A 13,975-nucleotide genomic window follows, 5' to 3' on the forward strand; every position below is an offset into this window, starting at 1 on the left:
TTTTTTTTTTTTTTTTTTGAGACGGAGTCTTGCTGTGTTGTCCAGGCTGGCACGCAATGGTGCAATCTTGGCTCACTGCAACTCTGCCTCCTGGGTTCAAGTGATTCTACTGTCTTAGCCTCTCAAGTAGCTGGGATTACGGGTGCCCACCACCATGCCCGGCTAATTTTTGTATTTTTAGTAGAGATGGGGTTTCACCATGTTGGCCAGGCTGGTCTTGAACTCTTGACCTCACGTGATCCACCTGCCTTGGCCTCCCAAAGTGCTGGGATTACAGGCATGAGCCACAGCGCCTGACCTCCTTTTGTCTTTTTTTGAGATGGAGTTTCCTTCTTGTCACCCAGGCTGGAGTACAGTGGCACAATTTCTGCTCACTACAACCTCCGGTTCCTGGGTTCAAGTGATTCTCCTGCCTCAGCCTCCTGAGTAGCTGGGATTACAGGTGCCTGCCACCACGCCCACCTAATTTTTTTTTTTTTTTTTTTTTTTTTGAGGCAGAGTCTCGCTCTGTCACCCAGGCTGGAGTACAGTGGCGCGATCTCGGCTCACTGCAAGCTCCGCCTCCCGGGTTCACGCCATTCTCCTGCCTCAGCATCCCGAGTAGCTGGGACTACAGGCGCCCGTCACCGCGCCCGGCTAATTTTTTGTATTTTAGTAGAGACGGGGTTTCACCATGGTCTCGATCTCCTGACCTTGTGATCCGCCCGCCTCGGCCTCCCAAAGTGCTGGGATTACAGGCGTGAGCCACCGCGCCCGGCCAACGCCCACCTAATTTTTGGTAGAGATGGGATTTCACCATGTTGGCCAGGCTGCTCTTGAACTCCTGACCTCTGGTGATCCACCCACCTTAGTCTCCCTAACTGCTGGGATTACAGGCATGAGCCACCACACCTGGCCCCTTTTGTCTTTAACTTGAGAAAAACATTAATCTCACAATGTAACAACAGAAAAATTTACCAAATTTGCTGGGCGCAGTGACTCATGCCTGTAATCCCAGCACTCTGGGAGGCTGAGGTGGGCGGATCACGAGGTCAGGAGTTCAAGACCAGCCTGGCCAACATGGTGAAACCCTGTCTCTACTAAAGACACAAAAAAATTAGCCAGGTGTAGTGACATGCTCCTATAATACCAGCTACTGGGGAGGCTGAGGCAGGAGAATCACTTGAACCTGGGAGGCGGAGGTTGCAGTTGAGCTGAGATTGCGCCATTGTACTCCAGCCTGGGTGACAGGGTGAGACTCTGTCTCAAAATAAATAAATAAATAAATACAAACAAATTAATTGCTTTAATATTTGTGTTCCCATCAAGTTCTTACCCATATGTACATGGAATTTCTAGCAACATAATCATGGTATAGATAAAATTCCTGCCAGGCGTGATGTTTCACACCTGTAATCTCATCACTGTGGGAGGCTGAGGTCGGTAGATTGCTTGAGTCCAGAAGTTCCAGACCAGCCTGGCCAACATGGTGAAACCCCGTATCTACTAAAAATACAAAAAAATTAGCCAGGCGTGGTGGTGGCATGCAGCTGTCATACAGCTACTTGGGAGGCTGGGGTGGGAGAATTGTTTGAGCCCTGGAAGCAAAGGTTGCAGTGAGCCAGGATCTCACCACTGCCCTCTAGCCTGGGCAACAGATCCCATGATTTCCTCTGGTCTCTGTTGTACCATAGCCTTAATCACTGATTAAGTTACTAGTCATGCTCTGATTAATTGCTAGTAATTTTACTTTGACATACTTATCTAGCAAAATAAACTTATAGTAATTCAACTATGACAGCGAATAATAAAGTAGTAAAATATAAAACATACCACATGGTCCTGATTTGACAAGTCGTATTTCAGTGCAAACGACTTCACTCTTCCTACATATATTGTATTGTAAAATTTTATAAGATCACCTCTTTCCTCTTTCACTGGTCCACTGGAACAGTCAGGTGTTTTTGTAGCATCTTCCAAGTCTGTCAAAAAGAATGCAATGTTGTGATACAAAGCATACTTTTATTTTTATTTTTTTGAGACAGGGTCTCATATTGTCACCCAGGGTGGAGTGCAGTGGTGAAATGTTGGCTCACTGCAACCCCGATCTCCTGGATTCAAGTGATCCTCCCACTTCAGCCTCCTGAGTAGCTGGGACTACAGGCACGCGCCACCATGCCTGGCTATTTTTTATTTTTAGTAGAGACGGCGTTTTGCCATGTTGCCCAAGATGGTTTTCAACTCCTAGGCTCAAGTTGATCTGCCATCCTCAGCCTCTCAAAGTGCTAGGATTACAGGCGTGAGCCACCATGCCCAGCCACAAAGCGTACTTTAATATACAAGTTGGCAATTTAAATTACCTTTCTACAATATTAAAAAAACCCCACAGATTTATGTAGAGAAATTAATATTTTCAGAGAAGGTTCAGAAATCCATCTGTATTACTCATAAGTCAAATTGGAATCTAGAGAAATGCAAACATATGAATTGAAGGTGGTGCTCTTTTCTCTAGATGCCACTTCAGAATGTTTTCATAACCATAGCTTTTGAGCTGACTGTCATTAGTGGCTCTTAGAGGGGCAACAGCCCTGGGCTGGTGTTATCTAAGTTTTACAGTATGGGAGGCAGTGGCAAACCTCAGCTTCAGAAAACTAAAAGGCCTGCAGATATTCTTCTTGTGTCTTTGAGAAAGGTGGAAAGATTCTAAAAGGTAAAGCATATCCTGAGAGGTTAAGGAAGAAGCAAAATGAATTACATTTATTTCTCTGCAAATACACGGCAGGTAACAGGTGTTCTAAGAGCCTTATTGTACCACGTACAACAGGAACCCTGATCAGGAACCAGTGTTCAGGTTTTACTGAGCACCCCCAATAGTAAAATAACAGCTTGCCCCAACGTAGTTTCCTACTTAATGGTGCAACTCTGGGATAGCTTGTGAAACTAGGCAGAAATTTGTCCTACTATTTTTTGGGGAAGGAAGAGTATTATAGAGTATTACGAACTATCCTTTACTTGTATACACAAGAACCATGTGTTTAGAAGAGCTAAGAAAACCACTACGAATTAAAAAGAATTTAGCATATATATGAAAAAAGTTCTCATTCTCAATTCACTGGCCTACAAACATTGAGAACATGGGTAGAAGCAATGCCTTCACTTTAGGAAAACCAGAAAACACAAACATGGTTCAAAGACCAAACAGCCCCAGGGGATCTGTCTTAATTTGGATGTCTTTTTCACTTCTGCTGTTTCTAAAGGATCTTGACTAGGGTGGGAGGGGAGGGGAGCTATGTGGTTAAATAAAGTTGAGGAAATGCTGTACATTATATTAGAAATTCAGAAATGCATGTTAGTATAAGGCTCTGAGAAGTACTGCAGTTGGGGAAAAAAATAACTCTCATGTTCACTTTAATTCCATACTTCCCCAATTTTTTATGTATAGTCTCTTTCCCCAAAACACTTTTTTTTTTTTTTTTTTTTTTTTTTTTTGAGAGGGAGTCTTGCTCTGTCACCCAGCCTGGAGTGCAGTGGCACAATCTTGGCTCACTGCAGTCTCTCTGTCCGCTGGGATCCAGCGATTCTCCTGCCTCAGCCTCCTGGGTATTTGGGATTACAGGAGCACGCCACCACATCTGGCTAATTTTTGTATTTTCAGTAGAGATGGGGTTTCATCATGCTGGACAGGCTGGTCTCGAACTCCTGACCTCAGGTGATCCGCCCGCTTTGGTCTCCCAAAGTCCTGGGATTACAGGCGTAAACCACTGTCCCTGGACCCCCCCAAAACACTTATACTACCATTCTGGGAAACACTGTTCCAAACGATACTGGTATGTTAACAGCTCTTCTAGGTTATTCTCATTATATCGATCAATTAAAATTATTTCTTTTTGTTTTGTTTTTATGACAGGTTCTTGATCCTCTTGCCTTAGCCTCCCAAGTAGCTGGGACTACAGATGAATGCTGCCACACCAGGCTAATGTCTTTTTTTACTTTTTGTAGAGACAGGGTCTCCCTATGTTTTCTTTTCTTTTGTTTTTTTAGAATCTTTTAAATATTAGCTTATTATTTGCTAAAATAGAAAGCACAAATTAATGAAGATCCCTATGTTTTCTAGGCTGGTCTCTAACTCCTGGGCTCAAGTGATCCTCCCACTTTGGTCTCCCAAAGTGCTGGGATTACAGACGTGAGCGACCACGCCTGGCCTAAAATTATTTAACATCCTCCTTGGATTAGAAATTTATTGAGACAGAGACTATAGTGTCTCCATATTTCTGTGTCATTCCAATTCCAGCTGTTAATATTTATGTAAGGTAAGGAGGTATACTTTACTTGAATGAACTAAACATTTAAAATTGTGGGAGGCTGGGTGTGGTGAAACCCTATCTCTATAAAAAAAAATTAAAAAATTTAAAAACTAGGTGTGGTGGCACGCACCTTTATCCCTAGCTACTCAGGAGGCTGAGATGAGAGGATCGCTTGAACCCAGGAAATCAAGGTTGCAGTGAGCTATGATTACCCCATTACATTCCAGCCTGGGCAACACAGCAAGATCTCATCTCTAAAATTTAAAAAAAACTAAAGAAAAAAAGACATTAAAAAAAAATACTCGACTGGGTGTGGTGGCTCATGCCTATAATTCCAGCACTTTGGGAGGCCGAGGTGGGAGGATCACTTGAGCCCAAGAGTTCAAGACCAGTCTGGGAAACACAGTGAGATCCCATCTCGGTCTCCTAAAGTGCTGGGATTACAAGTGTGAGCCACCATGTCCGGCCAGAAATGGGTTTTTACTGATGAAAATAGTGAATGGTTTATTAAGTGTGACTAATGCTAAAAAAAACCATACTCATTAATATAATAAATTTGATATTGCTTATAAATAATAGCTATTACTAAGGCCTTACTATGAACAAAGCTTGTATTAAATATTATATATATGCATATGTGTATACATAGTTGTGTATTGCATAATGATGGGTTATCTTCTCAGAAATGCATTGTTGAAATGATTTTGTCATGAGAATACTATAGAGTATACTTACACAAACCTAGATTGTATGACCAACTACACACCTAGGCTGAATGGTATAGCATACTGCTCCTAAGTTACAAAACTGTACAGCATGTTACTGTACTGAATACCACAGGCAATTGTATCACAATCTAAATATATCTAAACATAGAAAAGGTATAGTAAAAATACAGCATTATAATCTTATAGGACCACTGTTGTATGTGTGGGCCATCACTGACTGAAACATCATTATACGGCACATGACTGTGTGTGTGTGTGTGTGTGTATGTGTGTGTGTGTATGCACACACATACATACATATACATATAATTATCTTTTTTATTTTTAGAGACAAGATCTTGCTCTATCACCCTGGCTGAAGTGCAGTGGTACAATCATAGTTCACTACAATCTCAAATTCCTGGATTCAAGTGATTTTCCTGCCTCAGTCTCCCAAGTAGTTGGGACTAAAGGTGTGAGCCACCATGCCCAGCTAATTTTTTATTTTCATTTTTTGCAGACAGGGGTGTTGCTGTGTTGCTCATGCTGGTCTTTAATTCCTGGGCTCAAGGGATCCTCTTGCCTCAGCCTTCCATAGTGCTGGGAGATTACAGGCATGAGCCACAACACCCAGCCTAAATATTATTATTTTTAATCCTTAAAACAAGTTTCTAAGGAAGTAATGTAAAGTTTTCAGTTAACTACAATACACTTGAGTACAGTGTTATGTTTGTGTTACTTAGGTTAAGCTATAACCTAGGTCTCACAAGTATTCTAATTAAGACTGCCACTCTGGAGTGGTCTGCTAACATGACATTGAAGAATTCATAGCCCATGAGGAGTGAGCTGGTGTTTTAATCAGGAAATTCATTCTCCACTCCAACAGTTTCTGTTGGGTATATCTCAATCAATGACCAATGCTTTGCTCATTAACATACTCAAAGTCAGAATTTTTTTTTTTTTTCTGAGAAAGAGTCTTGGTCTGTTGCCCAGGCTAGAGTGCAGTGGCACAATCTCAGCTCACTGCAACCTCAGCCTCCAGTGTTCAAGCAATTCTCCTGCCTCAGCCTCCCAAGTGGCAGGGATTACAAGTGCTCACCACCATGCCTGGCTAATTTTTGTATTTTTAGTAAAGATGGGGTTTCACCATGTCAGCAAGACTGGTCTCAAACTCCTGACCTCAAGTGATCCGCCCGCCTTGGTCTCCCAAAGTGCTGGGATTACAGGTGTGAGCCACCATGTCCGGCCAGAAATGGGTTTCTACTGATGAAAATAGTGAATGCTTATTAAGTGTGACTAATGCTAAAAATGAGCTCATGTTCAGTAAATAAAAAGTATTTAAGATAAGCAGATTGGTTAAAATATTTGAGACACTACCCTCAATAGCCATGAAAGTGATGAAAGATCCAGTGAAGTCTCTAGGCTTTACTCTTAGGGATAATAACGTCAAGGCTAAAAGCTCTGAGAAGTCCTGTGTCCAGCCCTGAATTCTGATCCATGGTATTTGCTTGATGCTAGCCTTAAGGTTGACTGAATCCTGCATCTGAAATCTTGGCACCTGTTCTTGAGCAAATATTTTCTATGGGTGGTGGTCAGACATAGAACTGGGATATATGAACTTACTGCATAGGATATATAAATTGTGTGTGTGCTTTTTAAACAGTAATTATTTTACAACCCATAATGAATTTGTTTACAGAACCAGAACTGTTCTTCCCAAGTCGGTGTTCTTTGGTGTGTCCAAATCTGGGTCATAGCATCTAGTTATAGCTCTAAGAACTGGAAGGTGACTTATCCGAATATAGACTTGTCTGATTGCATATCCTCCTACATAACTTTCTCTCTCTTTTTCTTTTTTCTCTTTTTTTTTTTTTTGAGACAGGGTCTTGCTCTGTCTGGAGTACAGTGGCAAGATCATGGCTCACTGCAGCCTTGACATCCTGGGCTGAAGCCAACCTCCCAATTCAGTCTCCTGAGTAGCTTGGACTATAGATGCCCACCACCATGTGTGGCTATTTTAAAAAACCTTTTGTAGCAATGGGCTTTCACTATGTTACCCACAATGGTCTTGAACTCCTGGGTTCAAGCCACCCTCCTGGCTTGGCCTCCCAAAGTGCTGGGATTATAGACATAAGTCACTGTGCTCTCACTCTCTTTATGAGTGCCAGAATTCCTGAGTTCATCATCACTGGATATTCTCCCTGCCCTGTGCCACCACCACTGTACAGGATCTGTAACAATGGTTGTTTATTTGCTAATACATATAGTTAATAACTGTATATAAGACAGAGTGCGGTGACTCATGCCTGTAATCCCAGCATTTTGGGAGGCCAAGGCAGATGGATCACTTGAACCCAGGAGTTCAAGACTGGCCTTGGCAAACCCATCTCTACAAAAAAATATAAAAATTAGCCAGGCCGTGGCTGAGCTGAGAATCACTTGCGCCTGGGAGGTCAAGGCTGCAGTGAGCTGTGACTGTGCCACTGTACTCCAGCCTGGGTGACAGAGCAAGACATGGTCTCAAAAAAACAAACAAACAAACAAACAAAAGGTCAGGTGCAGTGGTTGATGCCTGAAATCCCAGCACTTTGGGAGGCCAAGGTGGGCGGATCACCTGAGATCCGGAGTTCAAGACCAGCCTGGCCAACATGGCAAAACCCCATTTTTACTAAAAATACAAAAATTAGCTGGGCATGGTGGCAGGTGTCTGTAATCCCAGCTACTCGGGAGGCTGAGGCAGGACAATGACCTGAACCTGGGAGGTGGAGGTTGCAGTGAGCCGAGATCACACCATTGCACTCCAGCCTGGGCCACAAGAGTGAGACTGTATCTCAAAAAAAAAAAAAAAAAAAAAAAAAAAAAGAAAGAAAAGAAGAAAAAGAAAGGAATTGTGTAGCAGAATTTGATCTGAAACCTATATATACAGGAAGTGGTGAACTCTCAGTCACCTCAAGTTGCTTTGGCAGACACTTATCAAAAAGAAAACAAAACAGAAAACGACATCATCTATTATCTTTTGCTTACTTCTACTCTCTACTTCACTGCTCTTGTAGCTCAGATACTTGCTAGCAGTTAGTTTCTCATAGAAAAAACACATAACAGGCAAGGGATCCACAGCTTTCTAGCTAACCTCTGATGTCTGGTTTTGTAGGAACAGAAAAACCACCCCAGATAGGTAAGCAACACGTATAACAAATACAGAAGAAGGCTTTTTAATAGTTTGTCAGGGTTACTGTCTGCGCTTTTTGTTATTGTTGTTGTTGTGTTTTTTTGAGATGGAGTCTCACTCTGTCACCCAGACTGGAGTGCAGTGGCAGGATCTTGGCTCACTGCAACCTCTGCCACCCGAGTTCAAGTGATTCTCCTGCCTCAGCCTCCTGAATAGTTGGGATTACAGGTGCCTGCCACTGCACCCACTGCACCTGGCTAATTTTTGTAGTTTTAGTAGAGACGGGTTTCACCATCTTGGCCAGGCTGGTCTTGAACTCCTGATCTCATGATCCACCCACCTCAGCCTCCCAAACTACTGGGATTACTGGCATTAGCCATTGTGCCCGGCATTTTTTTTTTTTTTGAGACGGAGTCTCACTCTGTCACCCAGGCTGGAGTGCAGTGGTATGATCTTGGCTCACTGCAACCTCTGCCTCCTGGGTTCAAGCAATTCTTGTGCCTCAGCCTCCTGAGTAGCTGAGATTACAGCTGCTCACCACCATGCCCGGCTAATTTTTGTATTTTTAGTAGACCCAAGGTTTCACTATGTTGGCCAGGCTGGTCTCGAACTCCTGACTGCCGATGATCCACCCACCTTGGCCTCCCAAAGTGCTGGGATTACAGGTGTGAGCCACCGCACCTGGCCAGGGTTACCATCTTATATACTCCTCATTCCTTGAAAAGGCTCCAGAATAATACACTTATGTAAAAAGAATTGAGTTTGGCCTATTATCCTCAAAAAGTCAGATTCTAGGACATTATTAAAAGATCTTTTGGTGAATGAAATCTTAAAAGTTTATATCCCAGTGGACACCATAATGATTATGGATATTTTCATAATTTAAAAAATTGTTTTAATTCATCAGATTTTCTTTTAAGAATTTATCCTAAGGATGTGGCCTAAATATTTAAGCTACAAATGATGCTCATCACAGAGCTGTGCATAACTAGAAGCAACCTGGCCAGGCGTGGTGGCTTACACCTGTCAGCCCAGAACTTTGGGAGGCCAAGGTAGGGAGATTGCTTGAGTCCAGGAGTTGGAGACCAGCCTGGGCAACATGGCAAAATCCCACCTCTACAAAAAATTAGCTGGGTGTGACAGCAAGACTGAGATGAAAGGAGTGCTGGAGGTCAGGGCTGCAGTGAGCCATGATTGTGCCACTGCATTCCTGCCTGGGTAATAGAGTGAGATCCTGTCTCAGAAAAGAAAAGAAAAGAAAAAAGAAAAGAGAAAGGAGGGCAGGGGAGGGGGAGGGGAGGAGAAGGGATGGGGATGGGGAGAAGAGAGGGAAGGAGAGTGGGGGACAGGAGAGGACAAGACAAGAAAAGAAAAAAGAAAAGGAGAAATGACCTAAATGTCTCACACTGTGGCATTAAAGAAATCACAGTACCTAGGCTTGGCACAGTGGCTCATGCCTGTAATCCTAGTACTTTGGGAGGCCAAGGTGGGCGGGTCACTTGAGCTCACGATTTCAAGACCAGCCTGAGCAAACATGGCAAAATCCTGTCTCTACAAAAAATATAAAAATTAGCCAGGGTGATGGCGCATGCCTGTAGTTCCAGCTATTTGGGAGGCTGAGGTGGAAGGATTGTTTGAGTCTGGGAGGTCGATGCTGCAGTGAGTCATGATCACGACTGCACTCCAGTGTAGGTGACAGAACCCTATCTCAAACAAAACAAAACAAAAAGAAATCACAGTATATATACATGTATATATTACATACACCTTAAATACATGGAAAGATGAGACAAGGAAAAGGAGGTAGGCAGAAGAGGTGTATGAATACTAACCATTTGATTTTCTTTTCTTTGAAAAAAGATTACTAGTGCCTGAAGTCTTAGCATGATGGTGGCAAGAGGGTGCAGTCTTGCCTGTGGTAGCAGAATTACCTATAAATAATACTTATATGAACAGGACATTTTCTTTTGTTTGTGTGTGCGTGTGTGTGTGTGTGTGTGTGTGTGACAGACAGAGTCTCACTCTGCTGCCAGGCTGTAGTGCTGTGGCGTGATCTCGGCTCACTGCAACCTCCAACTCCCGGGTTCAAGTGATTTTCCTGCCTCAGGCTCCCGTAAGCTGGGACTATAGACGCATACCACCACAACTACTTAATTTTTGTATTTTTTAAAGTAGAGATGGAGTTTCACCATGTTGGCCAGGATGGCCTTGATCTCTTGACCTCGTGATCTGTCCGCCTTGGCCTCCCAAAGTGCTGGGATTACAGGCGTGAACCACCACGCCCAGCCAGGACATTTTCTTAATAGACTCCTCGGGAAGATTATTGTCAGCTACCTTGTTTTTCCTGTCATTCAGATTTTAGAATTTTATTAAGTCTCTTTTATGTGTTTCATTAACATGTATAAGTAGACTAGAAAACTTCTTCAAAAACACAATTAACAGGGGACAAATTAATGGTTTCAATAAACTATACCAGCACATTCTAATCTCAAACTTAATTGTTTTCAAAACGTGTGTGTATTGTCCACCTCACCTCCTCATGATTCACATTTCCATGCTGTCTGACACCCACTATATTATGTACAGTGTGATCCAATGTGTTTTACATATAGTATGTTAAATTGGATAACTTACCACAATCTATCATTTCAAAGTCATCATTTATATTTTTATTATATGCCACAAATTCTCTTGGAATACTTTTCAGCAGAACACTTCTATATACCTACAACACCAGAGGGGAAAAAAAGGACTGCTCAGTCACAGAGGTACAGGTTAAACAAAATCAAAGTGAGAAGAGCAAAATATCAAGCCAATGAAAAACTATTTGTCTGTATAAGTGATACTCAAGGGTAAAATGTTATTAGCTCTAGTAAGCATATATGGTAACACATACCATAAAAGAGGCAATACTGGAGAAGAGCTTACCATCTAAGATGGGCTTAGTTTATAAAATAGAAGAAATAGCAACTAAAGACTGATGATCGGGTTTTACTAAATAAAAGCAACTTCAAAGACCTGAATTTGGTCAGGTGCGGTGGCTCACACCTGTAATCCCAGCACTTTGGGAGGCCAAGGCGGGCAGATCACTTGAGGCCAGGCATTCAAGACCAGCCTGGCCAACATGGTGAAAGCCCGTCTCTACTAAAAATACAAAAATTAGCTGGGCATGGTAGCACACACTTGTAATTCCAGCTACTAGGGAGGCTGAGGCAGGATAACTGCTTGAAGCCAGGGGGTGAAGGTTGCACTGAGCTGAGATTGCACCACTGCACTCTAGACTGGACAACAGAACAAGACTCTGTCTCAAATACAAAACAAAACAAACAAACAAACAAAAACAAAAGACCTGAATTAATTCCTCCTTCTTTTTAATTCCTTACACAACAATCTATTGGTCTTTTTTTTTTCTTTTTTTTCTTTTTTTTAGAGACAGGGTCTCACTCCATGGCTCAGACTGGAGTGCAGTGGCACAATCATGCCTCACTGTAGCACTGACCTCCTGGGCTCAAGCAATCTGCCTGCCTTGGCTTCCTTAACTGGTGGGATTACAGGCGTGAGCCATTGCGCCTGGCCAAGAGTCATTTGTTCTTAATGCAGCTTGTTTTTCTGCCCCCAGCCTAGTCCCATCTCCTTTCAGATGGCCACATGAAAATCTTTTCCCTTCCCTGCCCCTAAACTATCTCACCTCTGAGATAGCTGGAAAGGCATAATCCATTCCCCCTTGTACTATATTATAGGTTACTGGTATTAAGAGGATATTCAGGGAGCCATGGCTTGGCCCATTTTTGACTCACACTAACCTCACCTTAATGATCTTCAAGGACAATCTAGAGCTTTCTAGGCTCTGTTCCTGAGGGATTTTCCTGAAGAAGCCCAGAAAATCTTAGCTTATCACAGGATATAACAAATGCCTGTACTTGGTTCTTCAAATGTCTCTATATTGCTTGCTATAATGTATTTTAGGGCTTAAAGCTCTCTTAGAAGGGGATATAACTACTAATACTAAGGCCACATCTCTGTGTTGGTCTGCAATCTAGGCCATTCTCACTCTCTTTCTGTCTATAATTTCCAGGGCCAGAGAAGAGACCATTATGCTTCCTAACAGCAGAGCAACCAGGTTCTTGAATGATCAAACCCTTAAGGTAATTTACTTGTGTTCTTCAGGTACAATATTAATAATAATATGACATTAACATTCATTAAATGCTTATTGTGTGCCAGTCCACTCTGCTACCATGACTGAAAGGTTTCATGCAATTTTCACCACAGCCAGAACAATATAATCAGAAATGTTTAATATCTATTCAAAGATGCAAACATTAGGATGCTTAGCAGATGGCAAAAGAAGCTGTAGTTAGGTTAATGAACCCTAAAATTTCACTGGGTTTAAATATCATTAAAAAAATAAAGTTATATAATTAAAGAATAGTATTATTATACATATCTTTTTTTCTTTTTTTTGGAGACAGAGTCTCGCTCTGTCAGCCAGGCTGGAGTGCAGTGGAACAATCTTGGCTCACTGCAACCTCCGCCTCCCGGGCTCAAGCAATCCTCCTGCCTCAGCCTCCCGAGTAGCTAGGATTACAGGCGTGTGCCACCATGCCTGGCTAATTTTTGTATTTTTAGTAGAGAGACAGGGTTTTACCATGTTGGCCAGACTGGTCTCGAACTCCTGACCTCAGGTAATCCACCTGCCTCCGCCTCCCAAAGTGCTGGGATTACAGGCGTGAGCCACTGCACCCGGCCATTATACATATCTTTCATTAAATGAACAAATGGAATGGCAGAACTTATGAGAAGTATATGAAAGTATATGGATGAATCGGAAACAGATTTCCTGGCTTCTATTGAAATTGTCCTTTGATGAAATTATCTCTTGAGTTTTAATGTTATCCATTAAAACAGAAAATCTGAAGTATATTAAAACTATAAAATAAGTTTACCTTTTATATAACTTGTCAGGGGAAAACAGTAAATCTATTTTTGGACAGTAGGAAAAATAATGTAACTCACGTGACTATTAGCTTGGGGCTGATTCCTGTAACTTTTCATAATTTCTTGAAAAGTTCTTTCTTCTTTTGTTACCTAAGGAAAATAAAAACTGCACTTATCAAATGCTTTTGAAAGAAAATGGCTCTGAACAAAATTTCAATTATAAGTTGGCACTGAGAGCAACCTTGCAGAAAACCATTAACCCCAGGCCAGTTCATGACTAAAAACCACTAACATTTATTATTTTTTTCTACCTTTACAGTTCAGGCTTTGTAGCCTGTGGGGAATCACTTAATAGTTTCATTAATCAAAAAGCACTGAAACTGCTATGGTGTGACTCTACTGAAAATCCATTTCTTTATATAAAAAAAGATATAAGAAAACTCAGATCTGTTTAATGCCCTGCAGTCTCCAGTTTTATTAATTTTAAGTACTTACTTAAAAGTAAATTAACCACATACAAAGGATTAAAAATATCTTACAGCGATGATCCTCAATCAAACTGAGTGGCTATTATAGGATTAGGTTTTAACATTTCAGGACAGACTGTAGGGTTTCTAATGTTTAGACAGAAGTCACAGTGGTGGCCAAAAGGAAGAAAAAGGAATTCCTTCTGGGATCTCTGTGATTATAAACTTCACTTAAGTTGCTCCTTTCCCTTGCTTCACTGTCCATTAGTGCTAATCCTGTTCTCTATAATGATGAGCTAGAAATGGCAAAGCCTGAACTCTAACAGTCTTCTGGAAAACACACGATTAGTTAGTAACATTTATCTTTTAAGTTTTTCTTTTTCTCTTTTTTTTTTTTTTTTTTCTTTTTTT

At 41.7% G+C, this 13,975-nt stretch overlaps 1 protein-coding gene across 4 annotated transcripts in view; it reads right to left on the bottom strand.

Annotated features, from left to right (window-relative positions):
• RBL1 (RB transcriptional corepressor like 1) overlaps positions 1–13,975 on the bottom strand; it is a 95,918-nt gene that overhangs the window by 5,696 nt on the left and 76,247 nt on the right. For all 4 annotated transcript variants that reach the window (XM_017859133.1, XM_017859134.1, XM_017859131.1 and 1 more), the window contains 3 exons: positions 13,176–13,247; positions 10,794–10,884; positions 1,813–1,961 (listed from right to left, as the gene is read on the bottom strand). In XM_017859133.1, the coding sequence (XP_017714622.1) occupies positions 1,813–1,961; positions 10,794–10,884; positions 13,176–13,247 (312 nt within the window). The remainder of the gene's footprint in view (positions 1–1,812; positions 1,962–10,793; positions 10,885–13,175; positions 13,248–13,975) is intronic.

Source organism: Rhinopithecus bieti, unplaced genomic scaffold, assembly GCF_001698545.2.
Source record: "Rhinopithecus bieti isolate Rb0 unplaced genomic scaffold, ASM169854v2 scaffold_38981, whole genome shotgun sequence".
Taxonomy (NCBI): Eukaryota; Metazoa; Chordata; class Mammalia; order Primates; family Cercopithecidae; genus Rhinopithecus; species Rhinopithecus bieti.